At 40.7% G+C, this 27,292-nt stretch overlaps 1 protein-coding gene across 2 annotated transcripts; it reads right to left on the bottom strand.

Annotated features, from left to right (window-relative positions):
* Positions 1–6: 6 nt before the first annotated feature.
* On the bottom strand, positions 7–27,292 carry tcf3b (transcription factor 3b). Of its 2 annotated transcripts, none has more exons than XM_070908521.1 (21): positions 27,247–27,292; positions 24,197–24,293; positions 21,986–22,058; positions 16,249–16,322; positions 15,491–15,563; positions 14,928–14,968; positions 14,562–14,694; positions 13,804–13,850; positions 9,308–9,407; positions 9,110–9,207; positions 8,686–8,779; positions 8,480–8,538; positions 7,660–7,735; positions 7,009–7,070; positions 6,611–6,808; positions 5,792–5,903; positions 5,340–5,487; positions 4,990–5,043; positions 4,004–4,236; positions 3,751–3,902; positions 7–3,449 (listed from the first exon to the last, which is right to left on the bottom strand). In XM_070908521.1, the coding sequence occupies exons 2-20, from the start codon at positions 24,269–24,271 to the stop codon at positions 3,757–3,759; spliced, it is 1,896 nt and encodes a 631-aa protein (XP_070764622.1). In that variant the 5' UTR covers positions 24,272–24,293; positions 27,247–27,292; the 3' UTR covers positions 7–3,449; positions 3,751–3,756. The 2 variants fall into 2 exon arrangements, with proteins under 2 accessions (XP_070764622.1, XP_070764621.1); XM_070908520.1 differs by having other exon boundaries at positions 9,110–9,210.

Below are 27,292 nucleotides of genomic sequence, written 5' to 3' on the forward strand. Positions count from 1 at the left end.
GGTATAATCTGTTATTAAAAATGGCACATTTATTGCTACATTACTGTTATATACAGGACAGTTCTCAACTATATATATTTATATTTATATATAAAAAAAAAAAATAAAAAAAAAAAGAGGGAGAGAGATTGAGTGAGGCACTCTGAGGACCCTGCAGGAGTCAACAGTGTCCTCACTCCATGATGTCAGGCTCTGGACCTGTGAATGTATTTAACACTCAATAGTCTCCCCCCTTTTTAGTTCAACAAAGATATGACAAAATTGTTGAAAGCAAGTGTTTTATTACTGCTTTCTTTTACCAAAACAAGTTCAAGCCCATCAACTGAACATTTTCCATCATAATGTATTTTTTTGTTATGTGCTCCTGCAGTGGTCGGCTTGCTTTTCTGCAGATTTCAAACTGTGTCCATGTCAAGACTTCCTTGTTACGAAATAAGGTTCCCCCAAACAAATAATGAGTATGTAGCTTGTAGGCTATCTGGATGTTCACAGAATACTAAATGACATCAAGTCAGATTCTCCCTTGGAACAAATCCGCAATATTTCAGTATACTTATTGATCTTGTAATAATTAAAAAAAAAAAAAACTTCAAATACAACTCTTTGAAAGAAGTGATCAAAACTTCTCACAAAAAGTCACTGTCAACGCCATCAAAGAGCTGGAAGAGTAAAAGGTCAGAGGTGAAAATTGTCACTGGAGACTAAATATACTGAAAGTCACTGCAGCAAAGGGCTTGCACTCTGAAATACAGAAGTTTTAAATGCTCCAAGTCATTAGAGGCTCCAGCTACTACGGAAAAGAAAACTCACTCCCTACATTGAAATTGAAGCAACACATACACTGAAACATGTTGATGTGCATCAAAAGCAGACAGTCGGAGCCAAAAGCAGCATCTCTCGAACCCCGCAATGTCAAGTGATTTAGAAATATAGGGCAGATAGAAAGAAAACTCATGACCTGGACCCATGACCTTAACTAAAACAGCAGTTTGGACAATATAATCCAGTTGAATAATTAGGGAAAAAAAAGGAATAAAAACTAAACAAGATCTACGTAACATTTATTTATTTAACTAGATACACTGAAAGAAAATCTCTTTATACCATTTAAACTTCTTCCTGAAAATTGAAAAAAGTATTAGGAGAAGGGAGGGTGGGGGAATGAACAAGTACCTCTTTAATCTCCATGATAAATGAAATGATATGGTTCACAAAATAAAACTGTCTTAAATGAAAATACAAGTTCAGGCACTGATAAGGTATCACTCTCCCATCATGTCATCTTAAGTCTTGAGAATGAAAAGGCCACACTATTGATTTGTATAGGTCTTTTTCTTCATCTCTTTTTGTAGAAATTAAACACACAAAAATGCTCTACCTCCCATTTGTGATTACATGTTGGTAAAAACCATTCACAACATGACATGACATGGGAATAACGTCACAATAACACTGTTTTGTTCTCCATATTATCCATTACCTTACACCCAAATACCGACGTCTGCCGCCAAAATAAATGTGCAGGCTACTAAAAAGTGAGCTGCACACTGAGAGCCACTTGGTTGAGGGCAGACATTAGAAAAAGGTGAAATGAAAACTACTATACTGTACTGAAAAAACCCAGGAACACAACTTTGAAAATGAAGGTGATCCACATTTGTATGGTAGCTACATTCAAAAACCAGTTGCATAATTACTGTTAGAGACAAAAATCCCTTCCCACATTTTCCTCAGTGCCTCACTGCTAAAGTAAGAACACTTTCAACAGGACTGTGGCACAAACGCTGTCCACATAACCCCAAATGGAAAGAAAAAATTCATCTGATAAGCCTTACAACTAAAACTGGAATAAAGGATACACCAGACGCTTTTCATTTATCATTTGTTGACCCTTGTCCTCCGCCATCCTGGTTCAAATTTGAATTAATTTTTGAACAATTTCATTTAAATGTCAAATATCCCCTTATTCAGCTCATCTACAATACACTCTAAACTTCAAACTAATATTGCCATTTATGTAAAAAATCTACAATGTATAGACTAACAAAAAATATATATTTTTATATATATTTAATTTTGAAAAATGAAACATATCAGAGTAATGTATGAAGTGAATTTACACGTCACACTTCTCTCGGTAAGAAATGTGATAAACTTACTCAGGAGGAAGGTGAGGGGCTGTAATTCAGTGGGAATGCTCATTTAGGAAAAGAAAGCCTCCGTTACACAAAGGCTTGTCTGCTTCAAACAACTGCGGACTGATGAGATCCCTCCATCAAAGGAACCCAGATTATTTTGTCTTTTACAGAACATCAATTAAGGGGGGAAAAACTTGAGCTGTTAAGTCTGCTGGCATTGTCAGTTAAACCATTTCAAGTGAGTAAGAGCACTAAGTGGTGCTGATCACTTAGCAAGTGTCTCAAATGGCTTTCATACACGACTTTCAGGGACTGAAATGCACAACAGGTCGACACTTAACTTCCAGCCTAAACATATACAACTGTGCTTTGTCTTGTCAATGCATGCTTTAGTACATAAAGCAGTACAAAAACCTGAACCTATGACAAGATTACTGGAGTTACTCTAGAATTTGTGGTCAACAAATAGGAAGAACAGTTTTGTAGTTGACAGACTCTACCACTTGGATAATTCATAACCTTCAAGGAAGGAGTCTTTTACTCCATAGTCTCCAGACGCCTTATGGGAGGAGACCGGGCTTCAGTCAGAGACTGCCTCTAGGTCAGAGTTCCCGTCTTTCATAAGCTGCTTTTGGACTGTCAAAACTTTGACCTTTCCCTTGTGACCGTTCCATCACCTTCCCCAAACATTTGCTGATAAGATCAAGGAAAGGTCACTGAATTTAGACAATTCAACTTCAACTATGGGCTTGGTTACATAACATATGTAAGACTGTACCATCACGCTGGGAATGACATACATTAAAAATAATTGCTCATACACATAAGCAATCCCTCACAATAAATGTTCCTCACATGTAAAGCAATTTGCTTAAATGTCAAATAGAAAACATGTAACAATTAGGCACAAATCCTTGATTCAATTTGTGTTTGTTTAGGTCTCCTTTCTTTCACAAGAGCACCTCTCGGCAGTGTGTGAAGTCCCAATTTGTGGCAGGACAAAAAGTACTCCGGTGTTCCATCATCTTGTGGAAACCAAGAAGAAGAAAAAAAAATCTTACATGTATAAAACAAAGCAAAACTAAAAAAAGTTCTTCACATTTGAGCTTGTAGTCATGGTTGGGAGTGCGACAAACAGGCTGTGTCAGTTTTGGCAGTATGCATGTGTGTACGAGTGTGTGAATGTGCATCTTGAAACTTGAACGGACAATACACAGACATGTCCACATATACACACACACACTGAGAATAATGGGTGGAAGAAATCTGTTAAGGCCACATCCTCTGACAGCCAAGGAAACACCACCAGATCTGTGAAAAGGAAGGACCACAAAGATCGCGTTATAGTATTCATGTATAATAAAGACATACAAGACAAAGCCATTCAATGTATTTACATATTGTAATTATGTTTTTATATAAACGTTTTCATTGTTTGTGGCGGAGTCCGCATTTGCTGTTACCACCAGTAGCCATGGGTGTTCAGCCAAATCAACCAGGACTGGAATCTTAAGGATTATAACTTAAATGTAACTGTGGGTAACAGATACCTATAACATACTCAGGGTTACATCTTAAATAATTACTTCAGAAGCCAATATTCAAGGCCTACCCGGTGTTACATGTGGCCAACTGGGTTGTGGCCATCTCCTCCCATACTAGGATGGCCTCCTGAGAGCTGCATGGGTGCTTCACCCACCACCCCAGACACCTTCTCTTCCTCACGGCGCTTTAAACATGCTGCCTTGGGGTTAAGGTTACGCTCTGAAAGAGAAAGGGAAAAAAGACACAGGCACTCTCAGTATAAAATAACAAACTGTGTATTTACCAGAGGTAACCATAACTGTGCTTGCTTGCAGACTGACCTCTGACTTGTTGTTCTAAATTGAGGATGACATTGACGGCTTGGTGCAGGATGAGAAGTTTGGTCTGAGGTTTGTCATGGCTGAGGTGCAGCTGGCACATCCTCCCAAGCTCCTTAAATGCCTCGTTGATGTCCCGTACTCTGAGACGTTCGCGGGCATTGTTAGCCACTCGCCGCTCCTTCTCACGCTCGATCTTCACCTCAGGTGGAAGGTCCTCGTCATCTTCCTCTGGACTAGTTACAAATGGAGATGAAACGATGAAGCCATAGCCAGGAGGGCATATCAAAACATCCCATCAAACACTTCAATGACCATGCTACCTTATGATTGGCATGTAGCTGCTTTAAGTTTAGCATCAATAGCACAGACTGTACACCCACAGCTGAGCTTTGTACTGAATGGATGCACTAAAAATAAGGTGTGAGAAGTTAAATGCACACTATATAAAAGTGAATATAGAAAAAATGTTATCCAAGAACCAGCATCTCCCACTTAAGATACCCACTCATTTGATCAAAATGTTTATCTCACAAAAGTCGGATATGTTCACTTTTAGTAGTATCCTACGCTGTGTGTGCATCGTTTGCTGCCATGTTTAATGTTTTACCAACAAATTGTGATGTTCTTGAAGAGGGGAAGGCATATTGAGCTCTAGCTTCAGCCTGCACCTTTTTGGTGATTAAAAAAAAACAACTTTGTGATTTGTTGTGTTGTATGGTTTCCAGTTGTACCGTTTTGTTAGGAGTGAATGTTTTTCTATTGTTGTACCAAATACATTTCCATTTCTAATCCAAATCTCAAAACTTTGCAGTATAAGTACAGGAATATTGAAAGTCAGTGATGATAATTAAATTCAGAATATCATATCATTTTACTACAATGATTCTGCCAATCAAACGCCAGCTTTTAGACACCAGCTTCATGAACATGTGCTTTGAGTGAGCTCACAAAGCACAAAAAATTGATCCTCTATTGGAGAAACTTACTCATCTTTCTGGTCTGAAAGGCTAGAGAGCATCTGGAGGGTCAACGCCTCCTTTCTGAAAACGTGAAATGAAGGGAAGAGGGGTTTCGACATTGTTAAATACCTAACATAGTCCGGGAAATCAGCGGGACAGAGGACAGAGGAGATGACTAAGAATTGCATTGACTTTCAAAAGTGACTTCTTTGTATTCTCACACGTGGAAATTGTGTCAAGACAATCTCCACCTTTATGGGAAAAAATTTTGGATTTGTGTTTCAACCAAAAACTTGAAATTTTAAAACATTGTTTTTGTGTCGTTTAATTCAAGTGCTGAGTACAAAGCCTAGAAAACAGAGTAAGAACCACCTTACCTTGTTCGACTGCGTGCTACCTTGGATTCCTTCTTTTCATCATCAGACTTGTCTGCAACAGATGAGTTTTCATCGTCCTCTCTGTCTTCTCTTTTGATGTCTGAGCTGCTGGAGGAGTGTGTGGAGCGGGCCATACCACCAGGGAGACCTAGGGACAAACGCATAGATGTGAGGATTATGTTCACTGAAGGACTGAAACTCTCTAAGGAAGGGATGTGATACAACTGATGAATGTGGAAAGCTAATAAAGGTAAGCCGAATATTCAAACAAATATGACTGTGTATATATACACACACACACACACATTATGGCATTGCCATAAAACCAAATTTTTGATTTCAATACCAGGACACTACCATAAAATACAAGACATGCTTATGCTTATACAGTTATACTGAACAACAACTGACATGCTCAACTTTATATTCGTTTGATATTTAGTCAAACTTACTGGTAAAGCCTTCCGGTTGGCCAGCTGACGGTGTGGGTCCGGATGCGTGATGACCGTGGAGAAGAGTGCTGCTGGGAGGAAGGCCTGTGGGCTCCTCGTGTTTCCCTCCCTGCTGATGAAGGTGGAGAACCATGATGTGAATCTCACAAGGAAAGACATATCACAACTACTCCCCTACAAATCAGACTGCAAAGGTTCCCCAAACTAAATGCATCTGTCCAAGTGGGACAGAGAAACAATAACATGTCCACAACTGTATGTGTTTACTTAATGATGTAGCCAGTTAAAAATTAATATTTTTTGTGCAACTATTGTTATTTAATCACTAAACATGATGCTTAAAAATACAATTTACTACTAATTGCTTGCAATATTACTTTTGGCCAGCAGATGGCACGAATGATACTATGTTTGACATGTTTTGTTGCTTGTGAATAAAAACTCCAAAGTAATGTGACTTTTTTTTTTACATTGTTTTTGTTTATTAGAACAGAAAACTTCAATTCAAAAAGGCAGTTTGTTGTGCAACATATAAATGCAATATAACGTAAAAAAGGCACCCAGTCAGCCTAAAGTTATCACATACACACTCAAAGTGTATTCTCTTCTCAACATAAAGTATGTTTATTTTAACCTCAATACTGACAGTTTCTTCAGTAATGGCTGGTGGAATGAGCATGTACTTTGAACACATCTCAATCTCCACTGAGAGGTTTCAGTGCTCATAGATTTGATGTATGTGATAACATGAACCAAAAACACTTGTTTGCTTCATGTTGTTGTTTACATCATCCAATTTGGGCAGAGTAGGTGACTCACCATAGCAGGATGTCTGTTGCTGAGGGCAAGGCTGGCATTGGGGAAAGCTGGAGAGAGGGCCCCGAGGCCCCCGTTGTGTACTGCGGACAGCAGGCTGTGAATGTCGGAGTGGGCGCCCTCTAAGCCAGGGCCCTGGCCCACAGCATGGCTACGCAGTACATGGATGGCCTCCTCCAAACGGTCCTCCATTTTACTCTGCTATGTAAAAACAAGAAGCATGCATAGATATCAATATGTCAAACAAAATATAAGTCCAAGAAACAGCTAATAAATACACAGTATGTTTTCGAGAACTATTTCATGATTTAAACTTTACTGTGCACAGGCTGGAAGAATATATTATGGTGAGCTCTTGCTTCAAATGAGCTTTGATGTAGCAGAGAAATGTTTTAACATACCAGTGTGTGTGGTGGCCCTTCATAGTTGGGTGTGGTTGGTCTTTGCCACTGAGACTGAGCTCCTGCAGAGAGAAATATTGGGTTAGTGTATAGTGGTAATTCTTAACTCCACAGCAGATGGAGCTGCAGACACATTTCTCTGCTAAAGAACATTAAACATGCAGAGGATCATTTTTGCTCCAACAATTTCAACTGATTCATTTTTGTGTGCCAAAAACAAGGTTGCAATCAAACTGAACAAGTTAAACAAATTGGGACTGATGTCGGTATTCTGTGGCTGAAATTGAAATATTATCCAAATTTGAGGTTGCATGAGAGAGAATAAAGCACAGGATAAAACCACCTGAACTCAGTTTACCAACCTTCTGATTGGCAAAATTTACTCAGCTGTTATCAAAGCAAGGTAGAACCTAACTGATGCGACCAAATAAAGACAAGGTCTTTTAAAGAATAAATAATGCGCTTATGAAAATGCAGATTTCTTCATATTGGTGTTTAAGACGACACATTACGGGGTGACGAGAGATGAATGTCTTTCACTGCCTTTATTGCCTCTAAATAACAGATCAGAACTGTAATATGTTTGCTTTTCATACATAAGTGGTAACAATTTGACGCTTATATTATCTGTATGTGAGAACTGAACTGTACCTCCGATAGCCTGAGGAGATCCAGGAGTAGATGGAGCTGAGGAGAAGTTATTACTGTTGTGGTCCGACGGGTAAATCTGAAAGAATTCATCAAAACACCCAAACATTATGGCACACCAGAAGAATACAAACATTGATTTTCAGTGCAATTTAGTCCAACTAGTGCTGAGCAGTATGGCAGAAAAAGACACCGCAATAAATGTTTTCTGTATAATAATTCAATATTTATCTCAAATCAGTCATATGCCATGTCATAAACCTTAAACTAGTAGAATCAAAGACCTACAGCAAATTAAATAAATAAGTAAGAAGGCGATTATTAAATCAATAATTATTTAAATTACCCTGTTGGGTAATGTTTTCTGTCAACCTGAATACGTTTCAGGGCCCTGGGTGTATTTGTGGCAGATCTGCCAAAAAAAATGGACTTCAAAATTGTTTGAACACTTTAAATTTATGTATCCACAGATGTATAAAACACAATGCATGTCATTTTCAGTATACAGCGATTATTAGGTCCTTAAATAACACCGTTTTGTCCTTATTGGGATGTGTCTTCAACATATTTTATATTAACATCTGTTTTGGATCAAACCATAAACAACCAAAATAACGTTCAACCACTGACGGAACATTTTTTGTCAGCGTCGCCATCCTTAGTTTATTTGCACTCATTTGTTCTTTCTTCACACGAATCGTCCAAACATCACAGATTTTCACTTTGTCAGAGGAAATAAAACTCTTGGGGAAATTATTGGAATTGTTTTAATGCCCAGCACTAATTTAAGAAAAAACGCAACAAAAAACAGAAAAGAACTCACTGAGGCAAGAGCCTTCCCAATTTCATCTCCTGAACTGCCAGCTGTGGTGCCTCGGTTGGCTGCAGAGACAAAATAAATAATGTGAGTCAGATGACCCGTTAATTTGTTTTTGGGAGAGAAAAAAAAAATCAAATGACCAAGGGAGATGAATCTGACAGACGCTACCAAGATATTCGTGCGATAAGTTCATTTTAATAGTTCCTTACCCATGATGCCTTCTCCGTTGATGGTGGGTGTGTGGTTGTAGGTGGTGGGGGCCGAGTGGAAGCCGTTGACTTCGCTGCCGTGCAGAGGATAGTTCTGTGGGGACAGAGGCAGGGGTTGACGCTTCTGGAGAAGAAATACAAGTAGCTTCATAAGGCACAAACAACGCTCACAGAAAAATAAACCAATGTGACAAATGCATTTAGATTCATAAAGGAAGTTTACAGTTTACTTATTCAGTGTTATGTGGTACCTAAAATGTTAACAGATAATTTAATTAATGCAGCCCTTCTTGATTTTTGCTTGGTTATCCCTTCAAGTTCACCACATAATTTCCTTACAAGCAACATTAGAAGATATGCACCATTATAAAGAAAAAGAAAAATATCTAAAGGCTAGAATGGGATTTAGGCTGTTTGTACTCACCATCCTGTCTTGTGGGTTAATTGCAGAGAAGGAGCCTGGCTGTCCAATGTGAGGAGAGTTACCCAGCATGGCAGAGTAGCCAGAAGACGACCAGGGGTCTTCTGAGAAAAGCCAAGACACGTTGGAAAAATACGAAAATACCTTCACAAATAGGATTACAGAACAAATTAATTCCAATGATATTATGTGAAAGGTTACCTTGCATATAGAAAGAGCCAGGGTAGACAGCTCCAGGCTTAGCACCAGGATATCCTCCATTGTCTCGGGCATACTCATCACCAGATGTGGAAGCATACACCTAAACAAAACACAGAGACAGAGAGCAGTTAGACTGTGATTTCTTAAATTACTACTGAATACTCATACATGAGTATTTTATGATTCTGGATTTAAAAAAAAGATAGTGTTCTCAATGTAGCCCTGAGCATCATGAGAGATGAAATAGTAAAAAGGCATCAATCCACCCTATCCTTGCTTTTGAAAACCCTTTCATTACACTAGCTTCAAGTGGCCACAAGATGGCAAAAGGGAGTCTGCCGGCAGTGGAGGCAGGCCGGCTCCTCGCCTGTGGAGGAGAACACAGCGGCCATGCCATGCTGGGCACAGCGACGGCTTGAATCCCAGTGCACAGTGAGCACTTCCTCTTGCTCCCAGGACCCCAGTGACATCGCACTGCCTGGCCTGCAGCCCCTCCCTACCACACATTCAGTATCCACTCGCACACATACCATGCATTCAAGTGAGCCAACACACACACACACACACACCCATGAACACTCCACTGGCAATATATGCCATCAACAGAGGATTGGATTACAGAAAACATGAAAATGGACAGCTCTGATGAGATTGGACATTTCATATTAGCACCTTAAAAGAGTCCAATCACACAGCCTTTCTACATATTGCTAACAAAAATGGATGCTGGGCCTGAAGTGACACACATCTCTGCACTCTAAAGCCACAGACTGACGACGGACATGAGAAGCCCTCAGTTTCCCGGACACCACCAGCCACCACTCAGTCCGTCTTTTCCTCTCCTCCTCTGTAGTACATGGCAGATAGAGGAAGAGAGAAAGAGAATGGAGGCTATGCTGCAAAGAATGCTAATCCAGAGAAGGGATTTTTTCTGTAATTTGATTTAACAGGGAGAAGTGGAAAGGGAATGGAGAGATGCACTTCTAATTACAGAGCCATCTGCCTGTTCCTGGACCACATCCAACTCCACAGGCAGCTGGGCTGAGGAGAGGGAGCGAAGAGAGGGAGAGAGATGGGGGCTGGGATCCAGTCAGCGAGAGAGAGAGAGAAAGAGAGGGAGAGAGAGGGAGAGAGATTGCAGTGGGTAGGGGGTGGTAAAGGGGCAAGGGGGAGGATTGAGGGGAAAAAAATGAAGGCCCTGATGATTTATGAAATGGGTAGAGAGATAAGGGGTGTTGAGGGGGGACAGGAGAAGGTAATCTAAATGACTTAAACAAAGCTTGATATGGTCAGGGGAGTGTGAAGGAAACAGGGGATTTAAAATGATCACGGTTAATTCAGGGGAAAACATGACGGAGATGGCTTCATTTAACAATAGGCTTTGAGTTGTTCTTTCACAGGGAACAATGTCGAGTGAATCCTGCTGCTCTAGATGGGAACAGAGAACTACACAATGACGGGTGCTGCTGGATAATTGTATTCTCAGGAAGAAAGGAGATTTCTAGGGTAAAATCCTCAACTAATAGGGGTTTAATGTAATTCAGGTTATGACCGTGTAAAGGTCTCTACGCTGGAAAAACATGGATTGTGGCAAGGGGTGGGGAGTAGATGAAGATTAACATCAAACTAACCTCAAACCGCTTTATTCAACCACGTGGGTTTTGTGATTAGTCTACTGGACAACTAGGGGGCAGAAGAGAAGTCCCTCCATGTTGTCCGATTGATGCAGGTAAGGGGGTGAAGGTTCACGGGCTTAGGGCAAGAATCTTCTGTGCAGGTATTGGTGGGTTACAGAAGTCAGGGAGTTTGAGGGGAAATGAGGAAGGGCCTTTACAGTGCAGCTATTATTTGACCATTTAATGATTTACAGCAACATGATTTAAGTACCTAAAGTAGATAAAGAAAAAAAGAAGAGTATGTTGAAGGGGTGGTGAAGTGAAGGAGGAAGGGAGTGAGTGTGGGAGGGAGGAAAGACCACAGGATCATCATCGGCAGTCATTAATCTGGGCTCAGACACGGGGCTAAGAGGCCTCGCAAGCACCGCGCCTCACAACTGGGTCACTCACAGGGGGAGGCCCACCCAGGCCATCATGTGGTGAAGCGTAGGCGGAGGGCTGGGTGAAGTGGGGGAGGGGGGTTCACACACAGACATCTCATCATTCGCACTAAAACCACGCCGCCATCGTTCACACTGCGGGGAATGACTGAGGTTCAGGCAGTGAAAAAGAGGGGGCCTCGGCCAGACAGAGTGTTCACACTCAATCTCTGTGATGTAGTCATCCGCAGCGACATGCGTCCACACGCAGAGGTTTCAGCAGCCACTTCACGCGACAACACCCACAGGTGGATGACAGCACCAGTCATTTAAAAAAAAAAGATTTCTCCATTTCTTCAATGAACAAGGGATTAAGAAATTAGCTAAGCAGCAAGTTCACTAGGTCCAACTCTGATCCGTCTGCATACCATTAGTCGATCCCATATGAACCCACCTATTCTCTGCAGCCGGCTACAGTAGTTCCATCTGTTGCAACTTTATCTCAAACCAAGATAGAGTCAGAACGCAACGCTCAACTTAATTTCCTGCCAGATTACGCATCCATGGCTCCGTGATTTGGACCCAGTCAGCCATATAAATCCTTTGAATTTACTTCATCCATGCGTTGGAAAAACATCAGCATAAGTCATGAGTCCATTTTCATTTAACTTTTGTTATCAAAATTTTACTAAGATGGTGAAATCATAGGGCAAAGACAGAGCTAATGTGGAGGTATTTGACTCAGGAAACCTTACATTTTCTTGAACTTCCACAACATAAAATCCATGAGCACACCCGATATTCTATCCTCTGCCTGCATTGCTGGTGTACTGCTATAAGACACCGTGCTGAAACACAGATGCCACAAGACAGGAGATGCAAAGGGTCCATACCCAGTTCATCTTCTAGGTCACTCTTGTCATCTGAGAACTACAGTGGCGTGAGGACCGGGTTACAGAAAATGTTTGTGTAATGGCAGTATTTCATATTGATGATCCAGTGGCAGCTCGAGCAGCAAAACCGGGCTCTAATAGCAACAGTAACACTCAGTCAGCTACCCAGTAGGGTCCTTCTGACTTCATGTTAGCCTTCTTACAAAGCCATGCATCTGTTGGTTCAGGACCACAAATAACTAACTTTCATGTATCTGCAGAGGGAACATTAAGAGGAGTTGGTGTTGTGGGGAAAATGCTCTATGGTATTCAAATTGAACAAATGGCCTCTGAATCATCTCTGATCTACAGTAGCTGAAACTGTATGGAAGGACTGCGCACATGACTCAAATTTAATTGAAAATAATCTATAACTGGGAATGATGTGGGCAATCTGCTTTGTCAAGCCACTTTAAACTAACAGAGAGATTCATTCAGTATATGTATTCAAACATGTAACCGTGACTTATGTTTCCAGCTATGTGTGGTTGCAATCATCCACACTCATCAGCTGCTGGGAATTCTGGGCCCACTGACAAAATGTGACACTTGGTACAGTAAATCAAAGCACTGTATGATACTTCATATTGCTTGGACCAAAGATTAGGGTTCGACAGCACTCACACAAACTGAAATCCAATTTAGCTTTTAACAATTTTAAAAAGGCACAAAATATACTAACAACCTAATATTCTGGAACTACAACTTCAAGATTGATATTCAAAGCAGTGAAACTTTGGCCAGAAAGATTACATATTTGCTATTTAGCCAAACCACTTCCGAAAAAAAAGGGAGACGAGATAAAAGATTCAATAAGAGATCAGTAAGACTTAGGGAAGGTATCTTATTACCAACTTTGAACTGGATCCAAAATTGAACAGGCCACCAGAACCCAACATACTTGGACCCCTCATGCATTGGCTTCTTCCATTTTCCCTGTTAAAACGTTTTCTGGGGGGAGTTTTTCCTCATTCAAATTGAGGGTCTAATCACAAAGGGTGTCGTATGCTGTTCAGATTGTAAAGCCCCGTGAGGTGCGTGGTGATTTGTGATATTGGGTTTTATAAATAAAATGGACTTGACTTGTACCTTCATTACCCAAATCCAGGAGCTCTGTGTTCTTACAAAACGTATAATTCAAATAAGGCCACTGAAGAAGTTAAGTTTCCAGACTTGACAAAGTACCTCAAAATCCTATAAAAATGCTCGTCTACATGACAGCCAGACCCTGAACACCACTTGAAACCACTTTAGTGTAGTGTAGAGACAACCACAGTGATGATGTTTATTGGGGCCTGAGTTGCCTGACTGTCAGCTCACTGAGAGTCTGACTGAGCGGAGGGTCTTTACCCCTGTCTGTCACAGAGCTGCTCAAGCAGAGTAGGGAAAGCAGTGTGTATGTGTTTGTGTGTCTATGTGTAGTAAGTGTGTGTAGTGAGAGAGTATGAGAGAGAGAGAGAGGGAGAGAGAGAGAGAGAGAGAGAAGGACTGGCTGTGAGCTGTGAAGGCGAGCAGAAATAAGCTCTCACCGAGGACGGCAGGCCAGGGGGTTTCCGAATCTTCTTTGGCTGGGTGTCTACATATAGGCAGGCAGACAGACAGAAAAGGTGAGAGACAAAAACACAAATAACGACTTAGCAAAGACACATTTACCAATGTTATGGCGGTTCAGGTGCAGTTTCTCCATGTGCTCTAATTCCAACTACAGAACAGAAAACAGGCAACACTGAACACACTGCAGTGTGTGTGCTAGTGTGTATGTGCATGTCTGTCAGTGAAAATGAATGTTGCTGTGCATTCATCTGTATATAGCTTTGTATCGAAAAGATGTGTCGAATGCAGACAAATTTCTACAAAAAAACAAAAACAAAACAGAGATGCCGATCAATCAAAATTGCTGATTATTGAGTTAGATGATCGTTTTAAAAAAATGAATTGACAACCATTCATTTTGCCAATCGTTTAAGCCATTTCTTAAACAAAAATGCCAAAGATTTACTACTTCCAAAATCTCTATATTATATTCTGGTTTTCTTAGCCATCAAAATACATATATTTTGATTTTTGGAAATGAAAATAATAATAAATCATTAGTTATAACCCTAGTTAACTGAATAATAAATACACACACACACACACACACACACACACACACACACACACACACACACACACACACACACACACACACACACACACACACACACACACACACACACACACACACACACACACACACACACACACACACACACACAGTGACCCTTGTCTTGTCCCGTTCTCTTACCTATGCCTCCATCAGGCGGCCTTCTCCTGGGGTTGTTGGGGTATGACGGGTAAAACTGGGAGCCAGACTTTAGGCCAGAGGGGGACATAGCATCTGGGCTGGGCATCGCTATGTCGCTAGGAAGAAAACCAGGCTAGGCGAAGAGGAGATAGAGAAACAAGGGTTTGCTAATAATACTAACAGGGGCGTGGGAGAACACAAACAGCATCTCTTCTAGGAAATGAAGACAGTTTATTCAAAGTGTTTAACATGAAAAGAGAAGTGAGAAAACCAGCGCTTCCTTTACATTGGTACATTATATGAATTTAGCTCTCACATGTATAGCCTTGTAGAGAGATGCGAGTAATAAGCTAAATGACAACATACCTGGCTTCCAAAGGGAGGGTATGGTGGCCTCTCATTTTTACCTGTGAGATAAAAGTGAAGATTGTTTAACATTAATGTGAGTGAAACCATGAGATGTATATACACATTAAGAAGCAATGGTGTGTGCTAAAACAAATGAAAAGTAGGTTTTCTAAAGTACAAAAAGTCCAGAGATGCCCTCCCCTTTTTTCAGTACGCTCAGCTGCATAAAGCCGCCTGCCAGACAAAACCCTAGGGAAGGTTTCTGCTTCAGTGCCCTAACATCCCCAACACTCAACGAATGAACACAGGCGCGCGCACACACACACACACACACACACACACACAAACGTAGACACATACACATTTTGCCACCCAGAAAACAATTGGTCATAAAGTATGCACAACAGTCGAATCGGCTGTTATCAACATGATTACTTTAAAACTAGAGAGCGACAAGGCAACATTTCCTCTGGCACAGAGAAGTATGTAAACACATGTATGTAATGTAAACACATGATTTTAAAAACACACTTGTTAACAATTATTTAAAGAAAGCCAAACAAAAAAAAAAAAGAACATACCTGCAACCCCTGAACTGATGAACGGAGAGGACAAGCCTTCATGTTCACTGTAGTGGGATCCTTCCGCATAGCCCTGTAGGGACAATGATGCACACAAAAACAACATGAGTAACCTTAAGGAAAGCAAAGAAATATGAAAATAAAGGCATGCAGGCTCCCATTGGACAGACAAACTCTAACACACCCACAAACCTAAATGATAGCCACTCTTTAAGTCCATCCCCATCTTATTAGCACACCTATATGGCTTAGTGGTTACCCTCCCTCCACTTTTCTGTCTAACTAACAGGATCCATGCCAAACAAATCTGCATCAGCTTGGGGGATTCAAACCGACTTTCTTAATTATCAACTTGTGGTAATCAAAGCCTGCTGCATCTATTTCACCCCCTGTTCCTTGTATTTACACAGAGTTGTGCCAAGACAGTTACGGCGGATGTGAAGCTGCAATTACCGGTGGGCTTCCACAGAGGTTCTGGGATACCACAGAGCTTGCCAATGCAGGATCCTGAGCCAAGGTTATTAGGTAGAAAGTAAAACTACCACTTGAAATCAAACGTGCCACACGGCATGAAGAAGTACTAAGCTGTTATGGTGGTAGGGGGAGAGGGGGCGTGTGTTCATCTATTGCATAGTGATTAACTGAACATGTGTGAGTGTGTGACAATATCATGGCATCTGGTGTTAATGCTTCGATCTCCAAACTTTAAGTTGTGTGCGACTTAAGAGTGCGACTGTGTGTGTGTGTTTAGATCTTACCCGTCCTTGATTGAAAGAGGGGCTGTTCTGTTCTGCCGAGGCCCAAGACCCAGAGCCGCTGCGCTCATCTATTGCTGTAAATAAAATAAAAAAACATATAAGTTAGTCTCAAGTAGAGATGAAAGAATCAAAAAGCAGGTTGGACTAATGCTGTGAACTTTTCAAGGCAATTTCCAAATGAGAGTATGTAATTATTATCCTATGTCACTCCAGATATGTAGAAATTCGCTGATGTTAGAATCGTATCAAGGAAACACATCCTACTCGAAACATTCAATGTTCCAAGTGGCCACATTGGGCTTGCACAAGCCAGGAGAGAGCATCACTATTGATCAAAGATGCCGCTGTCGCATTCAAGATGCAATGTTACACCATTTCTGAAAAATAAATAAATAAAACATAGAAAATGCTGCTCAGTGTACCCATTAGTGTTTATTACGGTCACCGAGTTGCAGAAAATTAACCATTCACATCCCTAATGTAATCCAAGAGGATAAAATGTCATCTAAACCACATTGACATGCCACTCAGTCAATTTGACATACACAAACACATGAAATAACACAAAACAAAATGTGTAGAGCCAAAACATGAAGCACAATGTTTTAGGTAAAGAAAGAAATGATGTGTGGCACAAAGGAAAAACACAGCCAAAAGACTGGTGGAGCAGAAAACTCCAAAATACCCCCATCATCCCCTTCTCCCTGTCTTATGCACTAATGCTATCCAGCCTCTCTGGAGACACAAGCCTTAATTGCATGCTGATTTGCATAATTGTGCATATTAATGCAGTTTCCTTATGAATATTCATATTTCGTCTTTGATTTTTGCCTAATTAAAAAAATGTGTGTGAGAAAGCAAAAGAGAGAGAGAGAGAGCGGGTGGAAGGAGAGAGAGAGAGAGAGACAGAGAGAGAGAGAGAGAGAGAGAGAGAGAGAGAGAGAGAGAGAGAGAGAGAGAGAGAGAGAGAGAGAGAGAGAGAGAGAGAGAGAGAGAGAGAGAGAGAGAGAGAGAGAGAGAGGAGGGAAGGCAGAGTGAGAGGGGTCTGGGCGAGATCAGCAGCCTGGCTGACGAGTGAGAATGAGTGATGAGACTAACAGAGCGGTGCAAGCACCTACACACGCTGCGACAGCCGTGATCTATGGAGCTGATGCCAGTGGCATGGAGAATCAGGCAAGCAGGGAGGAGAGGGGACCTCAAAGATCAGCCTCGCTCACTGTCACATCGGCCCTGCTGAAAGGCCACAGCACTAATAAAGCGCTGCACCACCGTCAACCATGTCCAATGGCACAGGACACCGGTGACGGGCTCGCTGCTAAATAAAGATGACAGATTTTGTATGAAGACACTTCAGCCAAAGCTTGGTGCCAGGAAAAGTAATATCAAATTAGCGAGATAAAAATCCACTTTAGAGGAGAGACCTCCACAATGAGCTCGTCTACTTCCATCCTAGCAAAGAATAGATGTGTTTTAACTCAAACACCTCTGTTTTTTCCACTTCATGTCACTCCAGCTTCATCCAAATTGCTGGTAGACCACAAAGTATTTTCAAATGTACCACAGGCTTAAAAACTCAACTGACAGGTAACATCATCCCTGTCAACAATAACCTGCACTGAGAAGAGCTACCAAGCCAACAAGTACAGCTGAGAGAGTAACTTCATAATCTTCACAGCTATTTTCAATACACCACTCATCCGCCTATGAAGCCTCCATTTGGCCAGCGGGGGTGCAGAGGATAGAGTGAAAGCACGGCTGTGCAGGAGAAGTCTGACAACATTGTTTCACACTTACTGGAGTAATTAACTCTGAGGCAATTAAAACAAGGTGGAGAGCTGCTGAGGTGACACTGACGCTCAGCCAGCCTAGGAGAGCCCAACTATGCCAGAGGAGAGATCTTTCTATTGTTGTTAATCTCCTGTCATGTGTAATATCGAACACAGACTGAACACCAAACCAGAGAAAAACAGAATGATAAAATAATGCAACATAAAGTTCATAAAATGACCCTAGCTTCACATGTTGTTAAATAATCAATTGTGGCCACATGCTACACTGGCCGCTACGTTTGAGATGATAATATTCAGATCCTGTGTATGCTGCCATGTTGCCTCAAAAAGCAAGTAAGCAAGTCTAATTGGAAAAACAAGATATGTACCATTCAAAGTAGGTCAGTGATGTACTCCTACATCAATTATTTTGGCCAGTAAAAATATTTTTAGTACTTTGTTTTAAACCAAATCTTCGCCTGTGACCTACAAAATTTGCTCTGAACACTTTTAAGAGTCTCATTCTCAATGAAATTTAAAAGGACAAAACACATATCTGCCCAATCTGGCCTTTATTTCATCACTTACTTCACTCTTAATCTTTTTATTTCTCCAGTTGCCTAGTAGTGCTGCTGTCCAACACATACAAAAAAAAAACAACCCAAAGCTCTCACTCCGCAGTTCTCTACTGCAGATGCCTTTTAAAGAGCTGCAATTGATTACCATGACATACAATAGTCAATGTGATATTTACATAGCAGTGCCAACACACCTCCTTATACTTTGACAGTTTACAGTTTTCTGTGTTTAAATCATGTTGGTAGAAGCAGAAAGATTTCAATGGTTTGACCATCTAACATAAATGGGGTATCATTCTGGTGATACCTGTGTTCAAATGTTCAACATTTTTAGATGCCAGTTGTGAGAAAAAAGGATGCTGTACAAAATGTAACTGGCAATTGCCACTAAATGCTTAATGTCAATGTGACCTCTCAGCATGCAGTTCATTGCTCACAGTACATCCAAGATTATTCAAAGACAGCATCAGAGTATGTGAGCGCTGTAGCTCATGCTAACTAACAAATTTAATACCAAAATCGACGCCATCTTCAGACAATGGACAATTAGACGAGAGCTACATAAGGCTCAAAGTAAGAGATGAACATTTGAGCAGTAAATTGACAAGATGACCAAACTGTGAATATAAGATTTCTCTTAAAAATTAGATAAATAAATATGAATTATCTACTAATTAGACATGCACATAAGAAATGTAAAGGACATGGGACCGGCATGAAAACAACAGGTTTTCTGGACGTATATATCATATCCATCCAGATTTTGGCATGGCTAGTGTGAATGTACTTCCAGTGAAAGTCACATGGCAAGACAAATACTGACTCACAAGCAGAACCCAGAAAAATATTTATTTTCTGAGCCACAAAGCCTTCTCTCGGCTGCAGGCTCTGAAAACATCTAATTTATTTGAAGAAGGAAGCCACTCTCTTTTGAGATTTCCTCTTTCTTTCTGAGGGCTTACATTTTCCAACTACAACCCACGATGCACAGTGAAATACATGACACAATACCACAGGCGGGTGCAGGTACACAACCGAGAGTGCAGAAGTCAAACACATAGCTAGTAAGCTAGCTACCAAGAGAGACCACATGTGTAAATTCACAATGTTGTTTGTTGTGATCTAAGGGAAGCCTGTCGCGTCCTGCGTATTTGTGTGTGTGTGTGGGGAGGGGGGGGTTGGAGACGTTGCCAGCAGCTGCAGAGGTGACAGAGGGGACGCCTGCCTGAAGGCTTGTGGGCTTGGCCAGCTCCCACCACACACCGTCACACTCTGCCTCCCCTACTTCTCAAACATCCCACACTTCTTGCCAATCCTCTCCTCTTGCCTCCACTCTAACACACACACACACACACACACACACACACACACACACACACACACACACACACACACACACACACACACAACTGAGGAAGGGAGAAGGACGCCTAATGCAATTAGCACCCCTCTGAGCACTTTTGTGTTGATGAATGGAGGTGGTCTGGTGGCCCACTAGGCTGCTCGCTGCCGTTCCCGCGCTGCTGGGTCCCTCAATATACAAGCCACCTAAGTGACGTCATAGATGGACAATGCTCTTAAATGGTCATCATTTCAATAATAAATAGGTTTCCCGGCCCACAGCCATATCCTATTTCGCAATAATAAGAAATCTTTGAGACCAACTTTCAAAAGATGGTCTTGTTGACAAATGCAACCATTAAATCTATATAAAAAGAATCATGTACATCTTACTCATACAGAGTCTGTCTATATGACATTTCTTTCTCGTATAGACAGACTGTATTCTATGTACTATGTGTGTTATGTACAGATCTACGGGAAACCCCTGGGCTGGAACACACACACAGATGTTAGCATTTTGACTCCCAAGTGTTATTAGAGGGTACCTGCAGATCTCCCAAAGTTTAATGGGACAGCTTGAAGTATCACATTAAAATGGGTGTCAATGACCGAGGGCCACACTTTAGGACACGAGGAGGGGGGAAGGAATTAACTCCTCACTGCTTAGTAATTGCCTGCTGTAATAGAAACAAACAGAATCCTGCCTTCCACAGGCTGATCCCTCTATTCAACAAGCTCTCTCTTCCACTCTGGCCACTCACTGCATGCTGGGCCAGTTTAAGAGGCTGCGAGCTGGGGGTGAGGGACATTGTCTCGGACTCAAGCCATTTCCTGCAGATCAGTGGGGGTAAGAGCCCTGTGCCGTGTTGGGGGAGGAGTGTTTTACACTTCAGGGTGGGGGAGTCGTTTCAAGTCCATAAGCCCCTTTTTTGCCTTTGTTCCTCAGTGGCCAAGTTCTCACTCTGGGGAACACTGGGGAGTGTGACTCGATTTCACACGCCAGGTTGGCAGGGTGACAGAGAAACGAAAGTAACACGACTTACTAATAACATTCAGGAAGAGAGAAAAGCTCACTCAAAGGATTCAGGTGCTTGAGGGGGTTAACGACAGCTACTTTGCACTTTAAAATAGTTTAAGACTATCTAAAGAAATGGGAAAACATGATCAGACAGATGTTAAAATAAAACTCATGCAGACATTAATACATCTGCTCAGTTTCAATTCTTCATGCAAAGATTAAAGCTACAGTCTATGTTTTTCTGTTTCTCAAACAAGTGTCAGTGCTACATTTAAACAGTTAAAGGGGCCAGGGCTGACGTCTAAATTGATTTTTTTTTTTTAATTCAGAAGAATCAAGGGGCAACCACAAACGGGGACAGAGCAAGCTGAAGCATGTCACTAAATGGAAATTCTTTCAAAAATGACTCACTACTACTAAATCAATTACAAATAGTAGAATAAACAAATACAACCTACATATTTTCTTTGGTAGAAAATGATACCAATGAAATCTGTTATCAGCAAAGTCTATTGATGAACCTGGACTTATTTCTGAAAACTGTGTGAGGAGTTTTTCAAATGCAATTTTGTAAAGCTTTGAGCGCCACTAAAATTCACCTCCATTACACCTACTGAGGCTTTGGCAGAGATCTCTAAACCAGGGCAAATAAAACTGAAACTGCATGCTAGACACCACAAGGGTTATGTGGGAGGATACTTTTTTGTGATTTGGGTGAGTTGACCTTTGAAATTCTTGCTCTTCCCTATCAACTGTAAATTGTGAAGACATGTTGATTAAAACTCCAATTTTGCATTTAATGTGACTGCTCATAGATTCAACATTAAATTAGGATATTGTTTCTTTGCCAAACCTCACATGTAGCCGCAGTAATGTCAGTTAAGATCACACGGGGTAATTAGTATATTTGCGTCAACAAAATGATGAAAAAATGAAAACCAACACTTGCCAAGACATATGGTATATACAAAGTAGTAACACTGCTTTGAAATGTAGTGTAGGTTTCCATATCAAGCTTAAAAGCTCACCTGATCCACCAAACTGACTGCTGGCGAGTGTCATTGTCCTGTTCTTCCCATTGGCTACTGGAGGCGCGAACATCTACAAGACAAAAGAGGAAAGATACCGTAACTAACAAAGCAAAGGATGGCACACTTCACCCATCCTATTTCCACTAATAAATGACATCACATACACATGTCATTCAGTTGTTGTGTGTTTTTTGTCTTACAGGCATTTCAGTTTTAGAGAGATGTAAGCTAAAAAAAAAAAACAATTTAAAAACATGCAATTCCACCATCGATAAAACAACTTCCAGCATAACAGTAAAAAATGCTGGTAAAAACTATCAAGTTATAAACATTCTTACAGTCTTTATTTACAAAATACAATACATACATTCAAAAAATAAGTAATCTCTCTATTTTATTTTGGATAAAAAACACAGAGGCAAGTTTTTCCCAAAAAAATATACAGCACTATGAAATTAGACTTTTCAGACATGTTCTCATGTAAAACCTGCAGTATCAACTTGGCCATATGTTTTGCCACAGAGACTCTGCTGGCTTTACCATGAGGTTATGGTGTGGTCAAAATATCTAATGGGCAGATATCTCAGTGAGGTGGCCAAACTCTGCTGTGCAAACCTTTTTTTTTGTAACTAGGACACCATAACACAATCTGCCACAACCACATACGATATCTCTCTTTTTCCCCCCCAAACAGAGTAGGTCTATGCAGTTCAACAACCGATTTGTACACCATCTTTGTCTCTGTTACATATTTGGTCGCAGATATCTCAAAACATTTTTAGTTTTGCTTTATTCCGCGTCCCGTCTACCATGCATTTCTGCAACTAGACAGCAAATAAACAAAGAGGAGGAAATTTGTTTGTATATTGTTCGACAGTTTCTCACCCAATTATCAATGTCATATTTAGACGGAACATCTGCTGATAGAAATTGGCAGCTGATCAATCTGAGCTTTTCTAACACAAACCCAACTGTCTAATGAGAACCTCCCACGAACCCCCTTCACAACAGGGAGCGTTTTTCTTTCATGGGGTAAAGGTTTCCTTTAAATACCGATCGTGTGGCAGAGAATAGGACTACATTAACAACGAAGCTGACTGACTCGTGCAAGTCATTATAATGGAGCTCCACCAACAATATTCATGCACAACAACACCTTTAAAAATGAAAAAAAAAAAATCACTAAAAAGTAAACCTAGTCCTGTTGTTCCCTGGTGTTACACATCATAAAATGTCAATGACTCTTGCAATGGTATAAACACTTGAATGTTAATCAACTGTACTTTGTCAAAAGATATCTGATGGGACATTAAGTCTGCTGACAAATGTTCATTAGGAGTCACAGTTTGGAATTACCTGTTGTGCCCCATATATAACAATTATCCAGAGCAGGCAATTTAGCCTCACCAGCTATTCAATTTATTTAGGAGAAAAAACTAACACAGCTCCATTGGGCCTATGAGATGTGTATGTCAGCGTAAAGCCCAACAAAGGCTTCTCAACAAAATGAAACACGGGTAAATAAAAGCTGAACAACAGGATACCTCTATCCACTTTGTAGATAATGTCTGGAGGATACCTCTGTGAGAAAAAGTCTTCCTAAATACTAAAAATATGACAAAAAGAAATGCAGAAGCTGTCTGCTCAATCCAGTTCGTATATATGACAACATTTTCCCCCTCAGATTCTGTTGACAAGACGAACACGGGTTAAGTTAATTCCACAGTTTCCTGCAGTCGTTCCTGATTCACTATTTACATTTTACAGTGGATACCAGTTCATTGTAGTAAGGATCCACTTTCTTGTTGCTGTATCTCTGCATCACCTACATAATTGAATAACCTATATTTAAAACCTGAATTCATTTTCACCAGTCACCCGAAGGTATCGCAGTATTTTACTTGCCATGCTTTGATGTAATCAGCTCTACCTCTGCATTCCAAGAATGAAGGATGGGAATATCTTGAGCTGACACAACCTATTGTTTAACAAAAAACAAAACAAACAAAAAAAAAGATTCCAAAATTTCTGTTGCAGATTTTGATAAATTAAGCCTCCCACTGATTTTCCTCCCTCACCCCTTTCCCCACCTCTCTCATTCAGACCTCCAGCTCTCCTCTGCCCATTCCCAGACCTGTATCGCACTCTCTTTAGCTCTTCCTCCCAATGCCACCCAGAACCACCCAGACTGCTCTCCCACTCTCTTACCGCACTGAAATCCAGGAGGTCGCTGAGTTCCTTGTCAGTTCCCACTGCAGCCATTCTTTGCTGCTGTTCGTTCATACCCTTCAGTCTCTAATAAACCCTATGAGAGAAATTTGCAGATACAGGATTTTAATGGCACTAGCAAGCACAAAGAGAAGTTACATGTAGCTCTTAAAAAACAGAGGATGATGGTAATGAATGATTCAAGCTACTCTACCTTTGCTATATCATAACCCTAAGAGATGATTCATATTGGCAAGTTGTCAGTCTCCCATAAGATACCAATGCAGGCCTTTATCAGCACTTTTCTTTAAAAAAAAAAAAACCCCAACACTTATTGCCAACACATCAAATTTGTGTTCATAATGTTCACCATAATATCAAAATATAGATCCAGGGGAGAGGCAAAACTCTTGTGCATCTGAGAAGTTACAATATGAAAATCAATGATCATCTATTGAGTCTCAGCTGGCCGAAACATGCAGCTCAAATTACTACCTCATTGAAATACGGACCGATGAGGGAAAACAAAAAAAAACACATTAGGCTACTTAACACTATACACTTTAGCCGGGTATACTTAAAAATGCTAATTTCAACCAGACACTGCCTTCCCAGCCATGCAGTAGAGAGACACTGCTATGAAATAATGAATACTCTGCCTTTAGTCAAATCATTACCAAGTAATGACTTAAAAAAATTGTCTTTCATTTTACGCAACCCTGGCAAATACCACAACCATATGTCGATCATTGCTACATAAAAGAGAATGTAATACATTTACAATTACAGACATAATTGGGACTATTGTTAGCCCAAGGAAATAGGGGTGAAAGGCAGAGCTAATGACTGTATGCAAACACGTCATTACCAAATTACCATATGTCAACTCAGAAAGAACCTTGTCAAATGACACAGTGAGCATGAATACTGGATTTACCCTGTGTTTTGCATTCCAACTCAAGCCCGAGGCCGCTCTCTGATGCTGAGCGGTGGTTCTGCAAGCCTCACAGGGAACTAGTGGTAAGAAGAGCGAGTGGAGGAATAGAGGCACTTGAACACCAACAGGTGGTGTGCTTTTACAGCCTCGTTTGTAGTACAGCACTAGCATAAATTGATGCAATCAAAAAACAAAAAAGATGGATGTTTTAGAGGAAATGCACATTGTAAAATGTGAACAAGGGGAGTTCTGAATATTTACATTTATGTCAAGAAATAAAAAATATAAAATATGGAACAACTTGAAAGCAAAACAAAAGTATTAGATGTAATAAATAATTTTCTTTCATGTATGAAAACAACACAAGTCACTTCAGGGGAGACATACAGTGCAGTCCAAATCTAGTGAACTCAGACGAGCAGAACTAATGTAACCTTGAGACAAGGAAAGGAAGTGAACACACACACACACACAACACATCGCCCAAAGTGTAAATAGGCCGGGAACATGGCTGTCATTGCTTTTCCAAACTTTTAGATACACACCACTAAAATATAATAATAATAATAACTTAACATTACCCCAAATGTGATTTAACCACTGAGTTAAATGGAGTACAGCACATGGGGGGGCTTAATGTAACAAAATGGCATCTTCAGCTACTGCTGGATCAATATTTGAAGCAAGCAGATTAGGGGTCTTTGTCACCCCACACACAAGGCAGAGAAGGCAGGTCATTCTCCACAAAAGAGCCTCCACTTCCAGTGAGACAAACCCCTGAGCTACACAGATGCTTTTAAACCAAAAACCTAAATGTTTAGGATAAATTCAAAATGTATGCGCCTGACCATGGCTTTCAGACATAATAAAGAGCCGAATTAAGGTCCTTCTACCGGTCTAGCAAACATGTAATTACTAGAGGATAACTGTTGTTGACAGTGAACATGTAATTTTAAAGAAGCACAATTCAGTCCGCATAGGTTGCACATGTTTTTTTGTTTTTTTTTGCTGTTATGTGTGAAAATAAAAGCAAAGTAAAGTAACTATAAACATGTGTTCATGTCAAAGCTATTACTACGGGAACAACAAGGGCAGCCGTGCTGAACAGAAAAGCAAATTCAACTGTTGATTCAAACACTGCCGAAAGAAACGGATGTAAATGTCTTGTGCCAGAGACATGTTATCAGAAATAATAACCACTTTGGGCCAAATTGTTCATAACAATGGCAGTAAACATCTAGGGCACCACAGGATGTAGGCTGTACATTATTTGATCATCTCCGCTAGGCCACATCCAGGGCCAAGCTGCTGCTGACAACTAAACCCATTCACCATTTATTTTGAACTATATGTTGACATCACCCTGAACACTAACAAAACCATAATCTCCAGTTGTGTCTTCCTAGTGGAAACAAAATTGTGTGTAAAACAAGTGCATCGGCCGTAATCCTGGAGAATAAGAGCAATGCCCCAAACTTCATGCAACAAACACGGAGCTCTGTCTTTCACATATTAGGGTTCAAGTCGTGCATTATGAGGGAGTTGAGAGGAGGAGACGGTGGGGGTGGGAGTATGAGGAATTTCCTGCCAAATGTGCAATAAAATAAAGTCTAGCTGGTGGCCAGACACTTCCATAGAGGAATGTTTAAAGGGCTACCAAATGGGTTTTATGGAAAAGTTTGTTTCTGGCTTGTATGGAAAATACATGAAGGCCCACAACACAAAGTTTAGCTAAAATGCTCACCAACATTACACAACGTAAAGATTTCATATTTCCACCTACTAGATAGAGCTAGTGGCGGAGACACACGGTGAAAAACAAAATGAGGCTTGTTAGGCAGGACTAACATTTAACGTTAGTCGAGTCTTTTTTTTTTTGCAGAACAAAGGAGTAATTTCCTCCTCTCCGTGGTCGATGCGGAGACCATCACACACTTGGCTCGCCACCTCAAACCAGACAAAAAAAAAAAAAAAAAAAACTTACATCCCCCCGCTTTAACCACACATTCCCAAAAACTTTTCGAAAATTGCAGGCGTCAAAATAGGTGTCAGTGAAACCCATCGAATTCATGCAACTTCCCCCGAAACATGAAGTGAAAGAAGGTGTTTTTACCTCTCCTCTCCAAGTGTCTGATATCCAACAGTAAAAAGAAAAGCGG

The sequence above is a fragment of the Enoplosus armatus genome, chromosome 7 (genome assembly GCF_043641665.1).
Source record: "Enoplosus armatus isolate fEnoArm2 chromosome 7, fEnoArm2.hap1, whole genome shotgun sequence".
Lineage (NCBI taxonomy): Eukaryota > Metazoa > Chordata > Actinopteri > Centrarchiformes > Enoplosidae > Enoplosus > Enoplosus armatus.

Excerpts from the sequence above, each read along its gene's own strand:
- tcf3b (XM_070908520.1), bottom strand. The coding sequence starts at position 24,271 with ATGAACGAACAGCAGCAAAGAATGGCTGCAGTGGGAACTGACAAGGAA. Across the intron at positions 6,809-7,008 it reads AAGGGCCACCACACACACTG|CAGAGTAAAATGGAGGACCG; the intron begins GTATGTTAAAAC and ends GTTTTTACATAG. Across the intron at positions 5,044-5,339 it reads GTAGCACGCAGTCGAACAAG|AAAGGAGGCGTTGACCCTCC; the intron begins GTAAGGTGGTTC and ends TCACGTTTTCAG.